Raw genomic sequence first — 16,141 nt, 5'->3', positions numbered from 1 at the left:
GGACTGCCTGGGATATGACAGAGATAGCTGTTCCCGATCACTGGGAACAGAAGATCTCTGAGATGTCCCCTGTCAGAACGGGGATCCGCCTTGTTTACAGTGGCAGATCACGGTTCTGCCTCTGTATACAGCGATTGCGGCTGGCCGACGGACATGGCAAACGCAATCTCACATGCATGGCTCGACGTACATGTATGTCGGTTCGTGAAGGAGAGCCGACCTGCCACAGTATAAGTATGGCAGCTGGTCGGCGAGTGGTTAACGTATAACTTAAGGCAAAAACATATATATTTTTTTAAGTTTAGACAGAGTGGAGATGGATTAGAACACCTGTCAGTTTTTTTTTGCTGTCTTTCCCCTGGGAAATTCACCCTCTCTGTTTGTTCTGTTTACCATTATTATTAAAAGTGAAAGAAAGGCCCAAATACTGAGTTGTTTCCAGAAAAGTAAAAAAGAGGGGAAATCCCCCAATGGGGACACTAGTTCTGGTGACCTGGGGGCCCTCAAGAATTTCTCTTAATTTGCACTGACTTCCCATTTGGCTATAGGACAGGAAGTGAATGGAAATCTCTGCCATGGGAAACAGGTAGCAAAAAATAAACTGATAGGGGTTATAACCCTCCCTTACTCTATTCAAAATGAAAAAAAAAAAAACATGTTGCCTATAGCTCTACTTTACACTTCATTTTAGTATTGAACTGTGATGAGATATGCCGGCCGGTACAAAATGGACACACACAGGATAAAAAGGAAAAAAAAAATCTATAAATGGCTATTGATCAAAGGTATGTTACAAAAGCAAACTGTACAGTTTAATATGCAGAACAAAGCATTTCAGTCATTTTCTTATTCACAGGAAATACACGCTCGTAGGCTACAATAATACATCCTACTATGTACACAAGGTATCATATTCTTTACAGATTTTCTTTCACAAATACAATATATTCGCCCGGAGTAGAAAACTGTGGTAACCATTGTGAGAACATTGGCTTAATTATGTTTGTTGAAAAGTTTCATAATCCAGGGATGACATTATGTAGCATATTTCTTGGAAAACCTAACAATTGAAACATCATGTTGAATGGTTTAATATCTCACAATTGAAACGCAGCAATTTACAACAGAGAGGTCTTGTTTGGCGCGTTTGACTCGTTTCCCATAATTAAAACATATTACAATCTTGCAGAGGACGCTTCATTCCACGCATTACATCCTCTACTGTACATACTGTTCATGCTTATACTGGATTGACACCCCTTTCCTTCTGTGAAACACACTGATACGTTTAGTGCATCTCTAAAAGAGCGCTTTTCACTTTCATTAGAAAAGGGTGGAAGCGCTACTATTCTGGAAATATTTACATTTTTTTTTCTCCCACAAACTGTCAGGGAAACAAACCAACAAAATAATTTCTTTAGAAATAGTTAAAATAATTTCTGCTTCTTTAAAAAGGGTCTGTTTATAAAACATTTGTTGCACAAATGTCTGAAACACTTATGCAAGCTGAACTAAATTTCACCATATACTTTGGACTAGATTTTCTCCTGTATCATCAGCTTTGTGTAGTGGCCAAAATATGATATATTTTCTCATTAAGGCATTTCAGAAAACGATACCTCATTTTGGCCACCAGATGGAGGTGATGATACAGGAGACAATCGATTCCCAAACATATGGTGACATGCAGGAATGTTTCAGAAATGAATGTTTTATAGATAGACCCCAAAATGTCACTTCAGCCAAAAATCACATGGCTATGCAAGACTAAAACAAAACAGCATATTTACAATTTCTCAGCAGTATATGCATATTTCCCCATGTTTGGCTCTTTAAAAACACTGCAAGTACAGAAAATATCTGTTGATCCTGCCAGCAATCAAGATATCTCCCGACTTCCTGCAGTTACTTGACAACAATCCCTTGATTGCCCTAAAATCACAGGTAGTCTTGTCAGCCATGATTGTGTTCTCCCTATCCTTGTAACATTAATACCCAATTCACATTTTATGCATTTTTAGTGCTTTTTGCAGATTTGCACTACAGAACGTGTTCCATAGGAAACCATGTTAAATGGACTGTAGTGCAAATCTGCAAAATGCACTAAAAATGCATAGGTGCGAAACAAACCTAGGGGGGCATTTTGAGGTTCTTCAGGGGATTGCTGACAACACCGCCTGAAATGTTGGTACAGCCGAGGCCCCATGTCAGCTTGCTAGAGGAAGTTTGGATTTTCCTGCATCATCAATCATCCTGTATTTTTCTATACTTGCAGCATTTTAAAGAGACACATGAGGACATGCACATGCATGCAGAGATGTACTACATGTGATTTATTTTTTTATTATTATTATGGCTGGACATACACTTAAAAGTTTTGCTTTTCATTAACATGTGTGGCCCTGTTGAAGATACTTTCATTATATACTTTCCCAGTACCAAAGCTATAACTGAGATAGGAAGAAATGGGTAACCTTCAACTGGTACACAAGCAGCAGTTAAAAGCTGACAGAGGTTCTGACCCTTCTCTGCTCTGCTAAATCCGTTTTTATTGCTGTAGTGCCCTGTTGGAAATAATTTTCCTAATTTCTTGTCCAACTGAAGTTTTCTTTGGGATAGGATCCAGACACAACTCATTTGGGATCTAACCCACTAACCCAAAATAGAGAAAATTATTTTAGATGAGATTATAGTCTAAAATAAAGTAGTTGGACATTTTTTTAACAGGGCAAAGAGCTAAGTGCAAAGTGCAATAACCTATATCAGTGATGGCGAACTTTGGCACCCCAGATGTTTTGGAACTACATTTCCCATGATGCTCATGCACAATGCAGTGTAGTTGAGCATCATGGGAAATGTAGTTCCAAAACATCTGGGGTGCCAAGGTTCGCCATCACTGACCTATATTAATGAATCAGAGATGTTCTGATGTCTTCAAACTCATGAAACAGTGAGCCCCCATTCACACCTGAGCTTGTAGCGCAGACCTCCAAAACATTCAACAAGCCAAATCCCATGCTTTTCAGCTGTCCCTATTCACATTTGAGCATTTCGGTGCCTGTAGCTCAATGCCTGAAGCTTAAAAAGGTACACCAGCTGCTATTGAATCAGAATGGCACATTTTTGGCCCCATTGACTTCAATAAGAGTGTGTAGAAAAAACTATTCTAAAATAACATTCCCATAATAAAACTCTATGGGCCAAAAACGCATTATCCTCCTCCAAAGAAGCTCTCGTATGGTACTTCATGAGCAGAAATACACAAAAAGCCTCCACATTTCCTACCTACGCAATGCTCAAGTGAGAATGGGGGTATTATCAAATTGGTTGTTTTGGGTCCAATAGCACTGCTTTATTTAATCTGAAAAAAGTCATTAGATGGTGAACTTAGCCTCAGTGATTTTACTCATTAGCTCTTAAAATACACATGCATGGCATTCATGAAAATGAATGCTGTTTGATCCTTCCTAATTATAGTATACAGATAATTTTGTACTTTTTTATAGTGTTCTTTTTTAGAGCCTGTTTAAAAATGGTAATGTTTCCCTCATCATTCGTATGATCTCCAAGGTCAAAGGTAAAAAGAGAGGTCATTGGTAAAAAATGCAGCTAAATTGGTAGAAAAGTGGTGAAAATGTCAAAAGCTGTCCTCCCTTCTCATATTTCCCTTTAAATGGGTTTACTTCCTCTGTTTCCCTGCAAAGGCAAAGCATAATGAGCTACTATGCATAGCATAGTAGTCCATTATGTGTCACTTACCTGGCACAGGAGCCTACGATGTCCTCGATTTCCTAGGAGGCTGGAAGCATCCATCTTCCTTCCGTAGTCGCTGACACCGGCTCTGTGACTGGCCGGAGTCGCGTGATTTCACGCCAGTCACGGCATGTCCTTTAATGAAAACGGCATGCCGTGACTCTTCTAAAGTGCGCATGCGCCAAATACATCAACGCATGCGTAGAAGGAATCCTCGTACAGGGAATTGTAAATATCTCCTAAACCATGTAGGTTTAGAAGATATTTACAGCACCTACAGGTAAGCCTTAATCTAGGCTTACCTGTAGGTGAAAGTGTGTTGTAAGGGTTTACAACCACTTTAAGGGCTGTTCACACTTCCTGCATGGTAAAAGCCATGTTTTACTCCACAGGAAGTGCTGGTTCTGGCTGGAAGTGCCTTGCACTTTTAAAGTGTGGAACACTGTTTATTAATTAATTTTTAACTTTATTTAAATGTCACAGTGTAACACTTTATTCATTTTTATGCACCACTGCTTAGCTGCAGTGTGTAGAAACACAGGGAGAATTGGACCAGGAGGTTAGCTGTAGTGCAAGATGGAACAATGCAGACACACTGCAGATTTCTGCACGACACTGCAGCACACTTGAAGGCTGCATTTAAGTGTGATCAGGGCACATAAAAAAACAATTGTTTTTTGTGCGCACTCGCAGAGACCTGTATTTTTGTAATGCAGAAAAACACAGGTCCCCACAGATGTGTGAACGTGTGGATTTTGCAGTGAATGGCACATCATGGAAAAGCAATGTGAACATTGAACAAGCACAAGTAGAGAAAGAGGACATAGCTTTGGCTTTTTTTTTTTTTTCAAATAAACAAACCTTTAAAACATTTTGATTTCCGAATTTTAAAAGTAGATGTTTTTGTCAGTTCTGTAGTGTTCACTGGTAATATCTAGATATACAATTAATTATACCCTAAATTCACAGGATAAGATCAGCAAGCTTGTTTCTGGCAAGGGTGATTCCCTGCTCCCGGACCTCTAAATTTAGAGATGACCTTAACACTTATAGTGGTTCTAAAAGCAGAAGGGTTTTTACCTTAATGCATTATGCATTAAGGTAAAAAAACCTTCTGGGTGCAGCTCCCTTTTATACCTACCTGAGCTGCATCTCGATGTGCAGCGGCTCTCCGGGGGCCCCTTGCACCTCATTGGCTCACACAGCCAGTGACCTGAATGAGGATAGAGCAGGGGGCAGGGCCGAGCCATGCTTGGTGTGTGTGAATGGACAGTGTCCATTCACAGGAGAGCAGCTCAGGAGCAAGCCTGCTCAAGTGCCCTCAAAGCAAAAACATAGCATATTGGGGGCACTCAGGAAAGGGAGAGGAGCCAGGACCACTGGTGAGGGATCCAAAAAGAGGATCAGGGTTTCTCTGTGCAAAACAATTGCAAAGAGCAGGTGAGTATAACATGTTTGTTATATAAAAAAAAAAAATTACAACCTTTAGAATCCCTTTAACCCTTTCTTCACTCCAACCCTGAAGTGTAACTAAAGTATCTTTCCCCAAAGATTTATATATTGCAGCTTACAAGTCTCTTTAGATGTAATAGCAGCATTAAGTTTTATTTTTCAGGCTAAGATCATTTTTAGCAAGTACAGAAAATGCCTGTTGATTTTGCCAGAAATGCAGTGTCCCTGGCACTTATTTTGAGCTGAAGTGAAAGTACGGACAACCATATCTTCCTTTTGCAAACTCCTAGATGGTAAGGACATTTTTCCAACAGGGACATATCTGGACATAACAACCTGGCAGAGGTCTTACCCAACCTATCCAAAAGTTTGGACTTCTGCTTAACTTTAATGTGGGTGCTTTGAAACGGTTGCAGAATATATTGGTTACCAATGTTTAGAAACAATTATTTTAATGCCCTCCTATACTCTAAAATTATCATAAGTGATGCTTCAACTTAACGATACTTATAAACATTAGAATAGCATTGTCATCTATATTGTTGGCAGGTCATATAATAATCGAAGTGCTTACAGGTGCTTAAAAGCTTTGTAGGCACCTTTATGACAACTTAGTTGGTGTAAAAGGCTAGTGGCCTATTTGGAACTGTCATCATTAAGCCCTGCACTACACCTAAGCATGGATATATGGTTTATGTGCCGTTGGCTAGAAGAAAGAACTTTAGGCAGCTGGACAACTTTTTATTGTCCAAGTGCCATTTAAATATATGGTATGACGTATAGTACCTGTATACATAAGATGTTGTACTCAGTCTTGCCAGTTTTCACTATGATGCCATGGAAGGTAGTTGTAGCCAAGTGGTTAAGTCAATTGGCTAGAAATATATCAGGGTCTCTCTTCCTAGGTTTGTATCCCACTGACTATGCTAAACAGAGCATGCAGTGGTGAAGTCTATGAGTACTTTTCCACCTCTGCTGACACCTTGTGCTGCTAGGTCTGATTAGATGGCCAACTTAGGTTTGCAGCCAATAACTAATATTTCTTTAAGGCTGGTGCCAAACCTGTGTGTAGAACACAAACATGCATGTTCACATAACACATACATACACAGATCATTAGGATGCCAAAATATCCAGTCATTAGATTACATTATATTGTTCTAACACCATCTGATGACTGTAGACAGCTTTAGTCTCTTTAGATGAAAAATGGGCCCTTGTCTGCCCAACAGATGTCATGTATTGATTAGATAAAGCTGTGATAATCTAGGGCATTTAAACTAAAACACATAGCATTGCTCAGCTATCTGAAATTAGAATTACTGTATGCAAAAAGCATGTCTTGTGTCTGAAGAACAAAAAAAAAAAACAGTGAAAAGAAAATAAATATCATGAAATGAGCAGTCATTGCCCAACATACACATGTAAATTCTTTAGTGTTTGCATGACCTGTATATAGCTACTGTGCTTCCTCCTGGACAACAGACTTTTAGACTTTGGCTGTTATTAAATTCTCCTTATCAACAAGCAACCAGGCTGATCAAAGCACCACTTTTGATAATTGAGCAGTGCATGGGTTAGCAAGCAAGAAACAGTGAGCATGCATGAGAGTTAAAAGTTCTCGTTGTCATGAGCAGAGGATATCCAACATTATGGAAAGTCTGTCTGACTGAGCTTTTGCCTTTTTCCACTAGGAAATTGAGTTACTCTATGAAAGTAACATTTTGGGATGGAAATTCTTCGCTAATTCTTTAGCATGGTTGTCTCAACAGTGATGTACTGACCTCTGATTTACCCATCGGAGCACAGACCTTTTCTTTTAATTTGCTATCTGTTTGTTGATACCCCAGGCCCTTCTAGTTACTAAAGGAGTGTGCTACAATTTTTAGTGCTGGTAGTAATCTAATGTCTCTGCCAGCAGACTTTCTATACCAACATTGTTCAGAAGTGAGTCAAGTCAATGTGGGCCCCATGTGATACACCTTGTCTTTTTAATAAACTGGTAAACTGGGTACAAACTGGTACTGGAAATGTTAGAGGCAGCTCCTTACCGTACATGCAGTGAGGACCCATAAGTGGTGTCAGGGTACCTTAAGCCTAATGTAAGATTTATAGCAGCATTTCATCTATAACACTAAACTAAGGAACTTCTGAGAAAAATTGGCCGCAGTTAACGGAATTGCTTATGTTTTTTTAAATCACCAAGTGAATAATCTGAAGGCATTTTATTAGGCTATAAACATTTGAACTGTACAATGTAACAGCTACCTGAAGATAGAAGTAATTTAGGAAATTATGTACACTGGGTATTCTCAAATAGTGAGGGCGATAAATACAAAAATGACAGAAAAAAATGTGTCCTTTGAGTCCAAATCCAGTGACATATTAGTGGAATATTTTATGTACAGTATGAATGTTTCTGGCATTGCTAAAACTTTGTACAGCCTAAAATGATTGACAGTCTACAACCTTCGAAATTATCTTGCTGTATATCAGATGGATCTGTATACCTTCACACCAAAGCTCAAAGAAGTGGTTTCTTTCAGAAGTACTCAATGTAGTCACCTTTTATACACCCATTTACATGTATACAATGTGTCTCCAGTACAGTGTAGTGTACAGTAGGTTCTGAGGTTTTAGATATAAGGCACTGTACTTGCCAATTCATAGTGACTATCAAGGTTAGAAAACCATGCCACATAGTGTATTTTTCTATATGGTACTATAAGGCATTATGAGCACAGTGATCCTATTAGTTTGTAACAGTATTTACTGCATGGCAAAAAATTGTCCTGGTTAATGCATAGTTGTTAAGCATGACCATAATATAATGTTAAACCCTCAGGGAAAGAATTATTATCATTGTTTCCCAAGAAATTATCTCAAAGGAAACATGTTATGACAGATATATCAGAGCTGTCATTGCTAGCTTATTTTAAAGGTTATGGTCTCTGTGACTGTAGTCCTGATACTATCTTTAGCTTACAGCAAATAACTGACCCAGACCTAGTTTGTAAGTCTAAATTCCAATCATACAGGCATCAAATTGATTACACAAATTGGTGGGGAACAGACCCTTTTGACATCCATGGATCTGTTAATATGTCTGGTCATCCAATTGCATATTCCTATGTTTCCATTTCTAACTGTACAGCGTATTCTAGTCCATATACATCTATGGAGAATCTGGCAGCAGATGGGCCTCACATTTTGGGCCTACAGTACAGTGAAGCAGGAATCAAGTAGATCTCCTTACTAGGACTTTCAGACATTTTAACAAATTAATGCCTGATTATACATATCATTGCCCACCCAGAATAGCATAACCCATTTCATTAGGCTGCTTTTAATACTAGTAAAATGAAAAATAATGCGAATTTCTCAAAAAAGGTGACATGAGTGCAGCTGTTGACGGGTCCACATACAGTATTTGCTGATCCGTATGCTTAATACACTGGAGAATGTGGATGGTTGTGCAGCAAGTACCAATCATCATACAGACATAAAAACCTCTCCCCAAGCTTTAGTCATTACATTTCCGTTGTCACTATTCCTGAGTTGAGACGAATAGCATCCCTGTATTAAGTAAACCAGACTGTTATTATAGAATGTTTTATTGTAAATAACCTGGTTGGGAATTTGAGTATGTCTCGGGTTTTGTCCTTCAGATGTTTGATCCTTTTTCTAAGTCTTTCGTTTTAATTTACGGTGTTACATTAAAAGTGTTCCCCTGCACAGCAGGGAATAAATTGTTTCTCAATGACTTTGGTTCTGTGCCCAAGATGCTTTCCTCTTGTTGACCTGTGGCACCTGTTGGACTCAGTGAACAGATAAGCATTTCTTCTAAGAGAACATGTCTTATGAGTGCAGCATATAGACGGTGACTATGGACTACCGTCAAGTAGCAGATCAGGAACAATGGCTTTGAATTATATCTTGCATCTCCTCACTCCAGCACAGGCATACCTTGTGTCCTCCTCTTTGCAGTATGGAAGCATTGGTCTTTTTGCAAGGGCTCATCCGTGTTTCCTAAAAGTCTGAAATAAAAACAAATGAGCATACAGTTAGACTGTTTAGAAGTTTTCTTTGTTACTTATTGTCCCTTTAATATAAAGATGCTGATCTTTGGTCTAGCTACTCTGCAGCTTATAAACTTGACCGGTTTATGTAATGAGTTATGTGTTAAATTTTAGAATTTCTGTGCAAATGGTTCTACTATAAATTTACATTTTTAAGTGATAGTAATAAGCACCTTTCAGGAACTTCATTAGTAAATAAGGTGTTGCAGCAAAAAAAAAGGAACATTTCAATTGCCCCAACTGTTCTATGCAGCCAGCATGTAAGGCTACTTTCACACTGGGGTGGGCGAGCACCTCTATTTTTAGCAGCACTGTTTGGCCACTAGCGGGGAGCTTTTAATCCCCACTAGCAGCCAAAAGCGGTTGAAACCATCTTCAAAGCGCCGCTACAGCCATATATGACTGGACTTTCCATGTGAGCCTTAGGCAGGCCATACACAATGCAAATACCAGCCACTAGCAATAATTGTAAAATGTAAATGTAAAATCCATCAGGCTTGATTGATCAACTTGAGTACATTAAGCTTGCCAATACATAATTCAAACCATCTATGGCCCATTTTTTTTTTTTAAACCAGATCATTTATACATCTATTAGCACCACATCATTTTCTTACTCTGTGGCATTCACTAAAGCATTTGACTTCCTAGACTTCATTTTTTTAAGGTTCAATTGATCTTACTGCTTTTCAAGATTACAAATTTCCTGTTACTTACAAAACTCTATCTAACATTATTATGTAATGTATGCTAGGTACTTGTACATTTGTCATCAGAACAGATGCAGATTGAAAATCTCAGATTTATTTACTAGAATGGACTTTGCAAAGCGAGTATACACTTTAGTAAATCAAATCTTAAAAGTGAATATGATATAGTTTATAGCCATTTTTGGTCACAATAAATGCACTGTTTGGCAAACGCTTGTATAAACCATACCTAAACAAGGAGGAGAGGCGCCTCTAAGTGTAGGAGTAAAAAGCACTTTTTTGGATCATACAAATGGCAACTCACGTGTGTGAAGAAATAAAAAGGCACATCTGTAGGTTAAGCATCCCGAGGAATATTTTGCACCTTTTACTTGTATAAACCATACCTACCAGATGCTATTCACAGGTTATTGGTGCAGATAAATACACGCGTAACTGCATCTAAAATATGTGATGGGACAGATGTCATCACGCACTCTGTGGGCCATCTCCCACTCACTGCAGCAAAAGTACACAAGTACAATATATCATATGAATGCCTATGCTATGTACTAGCTACATATTTATTGTGTTTATATCTCTATATTACATGGGTAATGTAGCTATGTCTAGTTCTATATTACATGAGTAATGCATGTCTTATAGCACAAGTAAATGATAGCTTAGTTATATAGATGAAAGAAGAAACGTTACAGTTCTTACCTGTTTAAGCAGGAACATTAATGTCAAGGCCAAAGAATGAAGGCAAGAGAAAAGAACAGGAATAGAAACAGAAACTAAAGAGGAAGAAGAAAAGCAAAGTGTTTAGAACAAATTGAAAAGACTACGTGTTATATATATATATATATAAAAAACAAAAACAAACTGTGTAATATTATATAGTAAAACGTAGCTAGAAGCATGGTGTTTGTTCTTGGCTGTGCATAATTCTCCTAAGCAAGTCTAAGCTCTATCCAGGCAATTTTGAACAGTGTAAGAATATCTAAATCCAAAAATGTCTTGTGTTGTTGCTGTAAAGCCGCGTACACACGGGCGGATTGTATGGCCTACTTAGTCCGTCATACAATCCGACGGACAGTCCGTCATACTTTCGAATGAACGGACTTGACCACACACGGATGCACAAACAGTCCGTCGAAAGCTTGCGCGATGACGTGTACAGCACGTACGACGGGACTAGAAATAGGAAGTCCAATACACAGCAATGCAACCTTCCGCCGTGTAAATCCTTTCTGAGCATGCGCCATTCTTAGTCCGTCGAACTAGCCTACTCACGAGCGGATTGTCTGCTGAAACCAAAGTATGACGGACAATATTACGGAAATTCCGAAATACTTAGTACGCCAGACTGCACGCTGAAAAAGTCCGCTGAAGCCCACACACGAGTGGACTGTCCGCTGAAATGTGTTTTGACGGACTAAGTAGGCCATACAGTCCGCCCGTGTGTACGCGGCTTTAGTTTTAGATAGAATAGGCTGTGTTGAAATTCCATGACAAGTTTTTATATGTCTCCTGTTTGGGGGATCTTCCTTTACTTTCTGTCTGGGAGTCTAAAATGGGAAGTGAGGGGAATTTTCTCCAAAGCAAGGGGAATACTTTCTTAGACATTTATCAGCAAAACAGGTATTTTCAGTGTAAGTTTTCCCCTCCCCTATTCCTGTTCCTGTTCCAGCGACAACTCAGAATTGTGGATTTTCCAACACTTTTAGTACTGGTTACAATGGTCACCAAGCCAAATAGAGAGAATGAATGGAGGCAAACAATAGGAACCTGACAGGGCTATGAATCCTCTCTACTTTATCCAGAGCAAAAAAAATATTTTTTGGGGCTTTAGACACTTTGATAGACACTATGACAACCAACATTTTCACCCACAAAGGTAAAGGATAAGTTTACCTTTCGTAACATGTTAAACCCATATTCAGGGTGTAACATGTAACATGTTACGAATGGACCAGCCCCCACATCTCCCCGACCACTGCTGAGACAACTAGTGGGGTTCTTCTCCCTTCCCGCTAGCTGTCACAATTAACAAAAAACGTGGCTGAGTGGGGCTCTGCCCGCCCGGCCACACCACTAATTGACAGGGCTATATGCACTGAAAACGACAAGGTTCGGCAGCCTTTGTGGCTGTTGGCTTGTAGTTTTCAGTGAACTACCACAGCTCTGTGGAGTGCCATGGTAGTTCATTCATACTTCCTGTCTTGTATCTGCTTGGCCGTACAGGACGTACGGAGAAGCAGATACACTGGCAGATCTGTTGGAGACCTGCATGGCACCAGCGATCTGCTGATCACTGTTGCAATGCTTTAAAGGCTCCACAAAAAAATTTAAATATATGCAAATATTTTTACCTGGAAAAAATATGCATGTATTACCGTATGTTTTTTCAAAAAGTGATCTTATTCTTTAAAGTAAAGATGTGTTTGCCAGTCAAAGCTTTGGGTTCAATTGAATGGTAGTCCCATCAGCCGCACATACCTACATCTTCATCACTCACCGGCAATTCGGTTCTGCTGACAGAAATTAATGTTACTGTGCCCCACAAGCATTCTATAAACTACTACACTTTCAAAGCAGGGTCTTCTCATGCGATTTGAGTGCTCAGCTTTCCAGAGATCTTGTCAGAAGGTGCATGATCTCACCCTCACCTACATGCTATGGACAGACGCTTTTTCTTCTAATGTTTGATATTTTTATACATGCAATATTCATTTATCTGTGGGGAGAGGTGGGCTAGCAGTTTAGAGGGCATTACCTCTTTATTCACTGCCCAAGATGCTTTAAGGATAATTATATCAACATTTTCTTTTTCTAGGATTAGTCCACTTTCAAAAGCTCACTATTGTGTAAAATGTTCTTTTGTTTTATTATGAGAAGAGGATCTTTTATTTGTTTTGCTTTCTCTTAATATCTTCCAAACAATGTGTAGGCAGGTGCAGTCTATGGTCTCCTATGCACGTGGTGCTCAACTGCAGCAACAATGCAGAGGGAGAGGAAGTCATGGGTAACAGGGTTCCTCTATGGTTTCCAGAGTCACGGGGACAGTGATCCCTTGGATGCCGGATGCTGGCTGCACATGTGACTCTAGTGGCCATCTTAGGTGTAGCAGAGTCTATTTAAGACCCTGACCCCTGGGTTGGTGCACTTTATGCGAGTGGGCAGTGTAGGGAAAGGTACCCCATCTGTCAGGGACCGTGCTAGCGTTAGGGAAAGGTTCCTGTTAAGGAGGGAAAGCTTAGGGTTGCATCTCTCTGGAGACCTTCCTGAATGGGTACGAGATGGCCAGACTGCATTCTGTCCCCTCTTAACAGATGCTGTTGGTTCAACTGGAACCTGCTTCTTCGCATCATTGGAAAGTGTGACTGTGTCTAGCTGGGTAGCTGTCCCACCAGGCCTGTTGTGAACTGTTGCTGCATTATTGCTGCAAGTTTTATATTGCACCTGACTGTGCAAATTATTGCCTCTGCACCACGCTGCAACCACTCCCGCCCCCCGCACACCTACAGATGTATTGACTACATATGTGCAACATCACTGGCATCGGGGATGGATTTTTATATCATTGGAGATACAGCCTAGAATGATAGAATCTAGAAATGTGACAAATATCAATATGAGCTGGGTCAAAAGACAGTTAGGGATCCTGCATTTGTATACACATACTGCAAATATAAGAGTAGGGTATAAAAGTTTTTGTAATAGACCTTTAAATTAATAATACCAGTATATCCTGGGATGTGGTGTTCTATACTGTGTGTGTGTGTGTGTGTGTGTGTGTGTGTGTGTGTGTGTGTGTGTGTGTGTGTGTGTGTGTGTGTGTGTGTGTGTGCATATATATATATCCCTCACATTTTTCTAAATATTTTATTATATTGTTTCATGTAACAAGAAATTACACTTTGCTACAATGTAAAGTAGTGAGTGTACATCTTGTATAACAGTGTAACTTTGCTGATCCCTCAAAATAACTCAACACATAGCCATTAATGTCTAAACCACTGGCAACAGAAGTGAGTACACCCCTAAATGAAAGTGTCCAAATTGAGCGCAAAGTGTCAATATTTTGTGTGGCCACCATTATTTTCCAGCACTGCCATAACCCACTGGAGTCCTCTTCCACTCTTCCATGACGACATCACGGAGCTGGAGGATGTGCTCCTTCACCTTCCGTTTGAGGATGCCCCACAGATGCTCAATAGGATTTAGGTCTGGAGACATGCTTGGCCTGACCATCACCTTTACCCTCAGCTTCTTTAGCAAGGCAATGGTCGTCTTGGAGGTGTGTTTGGGTCATTATCATGCTGGAATACTGCCCTGTTGGCATTCATGGTTCCCTCAATGAACTGTTGCTCCCCAGTGCCAGCAGCACTCATGCAGCCCCAGACCATGACACTTCCAACACCATGCTTGACTGTAGGCAAGACACCCTTGCCTTTGTACTCCTCACCTGGTTGCCGCCAAACACACTTGACACCATCTGAACCAAATACGTTTTGCTTGGTCTCATCAGACCACATGACGGGTTCCAGTAATCCATGTCCTTAGTCTCCTTGTCTTCAGCAAACTGTTTGTGGGCTTTTTTGTTCATCATCTTTAGAAGAGGCTTCTTTCTGGGACGACAGCCATACAGACCATTATAATGCAGTGTGTGGCATATGGTCTGAGCACTGACAGGCTGACCCCCCCACCCCTTCAACCTCTGCAGCAATTTTGGCAGCATTCATACATCTATTTCCCAAAGACAACTTCTGGATATGATGCTGAGCACATGCACTTAACTTCTTTGGTTGACCATGGCGAGGCCTGTTCTGAGTGGAACCTGTCCCCTTAAACTGCTGTATGGTTTTGGCCACTGTGCTGCAGCTCAGTTTCAGGGTCTTGGCAATCTTCTTATAGCCTAGGCCATATTTATGTAGAGCAGCAACTCTTTTTTCTTTACCATGAGGTGCCATGTTAAACTTCCAGTGACCAGTATGAGAACGTGAGAGCGATAACACCAAATTTTACACACCTGCTCCCCATTCACACCTGAGACCTTGTAACACTAACGAGTCACATGACACCAGGGAGGGGAAATGGCTAATTGGGCCCAGTTTGGACATTTTCACTTAGGGGTGTACTCACTTTTGTTGCCAGCGGTTTAGACATTAATGGCTGTGTTATTTTGGGGGGACAGCAAATTTACACTGTTTAAACAAGCTGTACACTCACTACTTTACATTGTAGCAAAGTGTAACTTCTCTCTATCTCTCTCTCTATATATATATATATATATATATATATATATATATATATATATATATATATATATATATATATATATATATATAATTAGTAGCCTGGTGTATGCAAATTTATTTGCTGTATTTGATATTGTTTCCAGGCTAAGTGAAGGATAGATGTCAAAAAGAGAGTTTTAAGATACAAACAAAAAGAGAATAAGATAGTTACAGATAGCACCATCCACAGTTCTAGCAAGTAGGGTAAACATTATTCAAAACCCTATTAAATTTGTCTATAAGTGATTAGATCATTATTCCTGGTGGATCAATAATGACTTAATATCCCTACACAAATTCATTGAAAATTCCACATTCACAGCATTTTCATCCCTGAAAACAAGATATGTTTAAAAACTCTGGGGGGGGGGGGGGGGTCTAATTTCAGAAATCTACTATAATCTGGTGGATGCTGACACACAAGAAAAACTCCCTTACAGGCAAAAATGGGAATCGGAATACAATGTATCTTTCGCTACTGAAGAATGGAGTGATAATATTACCAACCTTTGTAAGTGTACTAGATCACTTACTGTAAGAGAAACTGCCGTAAAACATTTTACAAGATGGTATTATACCCCCACCAAATTGAATGCCATTTTTCCATCGGTTCCACTAACGTTTTTCAGGAGTTGTCCATCACCAAGCTCCTTTTTCCACATTTTCTGGGACTGTGTTAAAATATCACATATCTGGCGCCAACTTTGCATCAACAATTTCTGACACATGCATTAATCTATTCCTGACTAATTGTTCATTATTTACAACCATTCCTGGTATTTCCACCCCACACATGAGACTTATCCATACAATAAGTGTAGCAATTCACTGGCTAATTGCCTTTCACTGGAAATCTAATTTATTC

At 39.7% G+C, this 16,141-nt stretch overlaps 1 protein-coding gene across 5 annotated transcripts in view; it reads right to left on the bottom strand.

Annotated features, from left to right (window-relative positions):
- Positions 1–745: 745 nt before the first annotated feature.
- JAKMIP2 (janus kinase and microtubule interacting protein 2) overlaps positions 746–16,141 on the bottom strand; it is a 189,614-nt gene continuing 174,218 nt past the window's right edge. For 3 of the 5 annotated variants that reach the window (XM_077472954.1, XM_077472950.1, XM_077472952.1), the window contains 3 exons: positions 10,697–10,770; positions 2,902–9,242; positions 746–2,757 (listed from right to left, as the gene is read on the bottom strand). In XM_077472954.1, the coding sequence (XP_077329080.1) occupies positions 10,720–10,770 (51 nt within the window). In that variant the 3' untranslated portion in view covers positions 746–2,757; positions 2,902–9,242; positions 10,697–10,719. Of the gene's footprint in view, positions 9,243–10,696; positions 10,771–16,141 lie in introns of all 5 variants that reach the window. The other 2 variants (XM_077472953.1, XM_077472951.1) reach the window with 2 other exon arrangements.

Source organism: Lithobates pipiens, unplaced genomic scaffold (assembly GCF_037356315.1).
Source record: "Lithobates pipiens isolate NorthernLeopardFrog02 unplaced genomic scaffold, aLitPip1_a1.2 Scaffold_8, whole genome shotgun sequence".
Taxonomy (NCBI): Eukaryota; Metazoa; Chordata; class Amphibia; order Anura; family Ranidae; genus Lithobates; species Lithobates pipiens.
Note: the sequence above shows the minus strand (reverse complement) of the source record. Positions and strands in the feature narration are given on the sequence as shown.